A 2,073-nucleotide genomic window follows, 5' to 3' on the forward strand; every position below is an offset into this window, starting at 1 on the left:
GTCAATTATCTTTGTTTCAAACGTGTCACTAGCTACAAATAGTATAAATTTTTCATCAACGTTCACACGTTTCTTTAACTCAGAACATCTAACATAAACAGAGACAACTATCCACTGGAAAAAAGGGTGTTTTCCATGAATATTGTTCCATTTCTTGTAGCTACCTATAAAATTTCTTGAGATCATATTTCCTCCCACTGGTTCTACTACAAAACCAATATAATCCACATCAATAAAACAAGGTATAAAAATTATTCTAAAATTAAATGTTATACTTACATAATCTTATATATATCCATTTTACAGCACATTATTAAGGTGAATTTAGACGCATCATTATTTTAAGAATACAAAACTGTACTCTTCACCTGTCATATCATATCATTACACTCTCACTGTACAACAAATCAAATAAAAATCAAGGGATGTAAGAAAATTAACTCCAAATGTCATATTCGTTTAGCAATACCTGGGTATTCCAAACTTATATATATATATATATATATATATATATATATATATATATATATATATATATATATATATATATATATATATATATACTGTATATATATTCTCTTTACATTACAGTTGGAATGCCGAAATAACTCTAACTCTAGGAGAAGTGTTTTAAAATAATGAAGTTCTTGGTTTTTCAATATAATCATCGTCAATTCAACCCTGTTTCATAATTACACCAAGAATAAAGAAAGAGGTAGGATCAAGATGAGACTAAAAACGCTGAACCTCACATGTATTTTTTCTTACCGCATGTAAAGCCTTAATAGTGAAAATGGAGTCGGACAGACAAATACCAGGTATCGCAACACGACATTCGTCAGTTGCATGTGTCGATGTTACCTCCATCTGTAACGGTGGCGTTGTTTTACATCTACCTAATCCAAGGACAGCGTGTTTTTCCTTCTTTATCTTATCTCCTTTCAAACTCTTTGCCTGAGAACGGATGTTTCTTCTTGTTTCCTCTTGCAATGATAGTGCCACAGTTTAGATGTTTGAAACATCCGTATGTAAATACGTGCATATTTTTAAAACAACTTATCTTTCCCTACGTGTTTACCTGAAGAGTAAAGCAAGTATTTAGAAAAAAATATAAGTATTTGTTGGTTATCACGGATCTCCTGAGAATTTCTAGTCAATGAATTAAATCGCTGCAATGTTTTCGTCTTGAGCTCCATTTTGTCAAAAGATGCCATTAATTCACTTCACAAGTCATTTACTTTGATCTTGTCTTTTGTACGATGGAGATACTCCTTTTAAAATGATGGCCATTGTTTTTTACTGCTTAAAAAGAATGTTATTTATGTTGTTAGCCCCCACTGTAATCCTACGGGAAGATTTGCATTATATCCTCTGTGATTAAACAAACACACACATACACAAATGCAATATATATATATATATATATATATATATATATATATATATATATATATATATATATATATATATATATATATATATATCCCCTTGTATATATCTTCGTATATAATGTCCAAAACAAGTAAAAAATGTTGCAATATAGGAAATATAGCTATAATCACGGAAGTGGAGTTGCTTTTCTTCTTTGGTGGCATCGGTGAGAAATTTCTCCTGCTGTTCTCACAGAGGAATTGAACTATCCGGGAAATGTTTTGTCATGAACACAGACTCTTTCACTTCCTCCTCACTTTCGATTAAAAAAGGTGATCGTGGAAAGATCACAAAATACAGAAGTATTATTACTAATATTAATATTTGAACTGTAATTGTTATTGAGGTTAGGGTTAGTATGGTGACGCTTACTGTCGATGGCATAAATTACAAAAGTTGTTTTCCACAAGTTCACCGAAAATTCATTTCGATCGGACAAGAATTGAAATCAGATGTATTATAGAGAACCCCTGTTTAATACAAGATATGGTATTGCCAATACATTTGGATAAAGATGAGCGTCAGAGAGTTTTACTTACACGAAAAAAACATATGAGATTCTACTTATTTATTTTCTCATTTTATCTAAAACAATAATCACTTAGCGATGACACAGAAAAATCACCTAATCATTTTCATTAT

At 30.5% G+C, this 2,073-nt stretch overlaps 1 protein-coding gene across 1 annotated transcript in view; it reads right to left on the minus strand.

Moving 5' to 3' along the window:
* The window catches only part of LOC137645410 (serine/arginine repetitive matrix protein 2-like), a 93,833-nt gene extending 92,966 nt beyond the window's left edge, over window positions 1-867 (minus strand). Inside the window, exon 1 of the mRNA XM_068378214.1 lies at window positions 769-867. Coding sequence (XP_068234315.1) covers window positions 769-867 — 99 coding nt within the window. The remainder of the gene's footprint in view (window positions 1-768) is intronic.
* Window positions 868-2,073: the final 1,206 nt, after the last annotated feature.

Source organism: Palaemon carinicauda, chromosome 8 (assembly GCF_036898095.1).
Source record: "Palaemon carinicauda isolate YSFRI2023 chromosome 8, ASM3689809v2, whole genome shotgun sequence".
Taxonomy (NCBI): domain Eukaryota; kingdom Metazoa; phylum Arthropoda; class Malacostraca; order Decapoda; family Palaemonidae; genus Palaemon; species Palaemon carinicauda.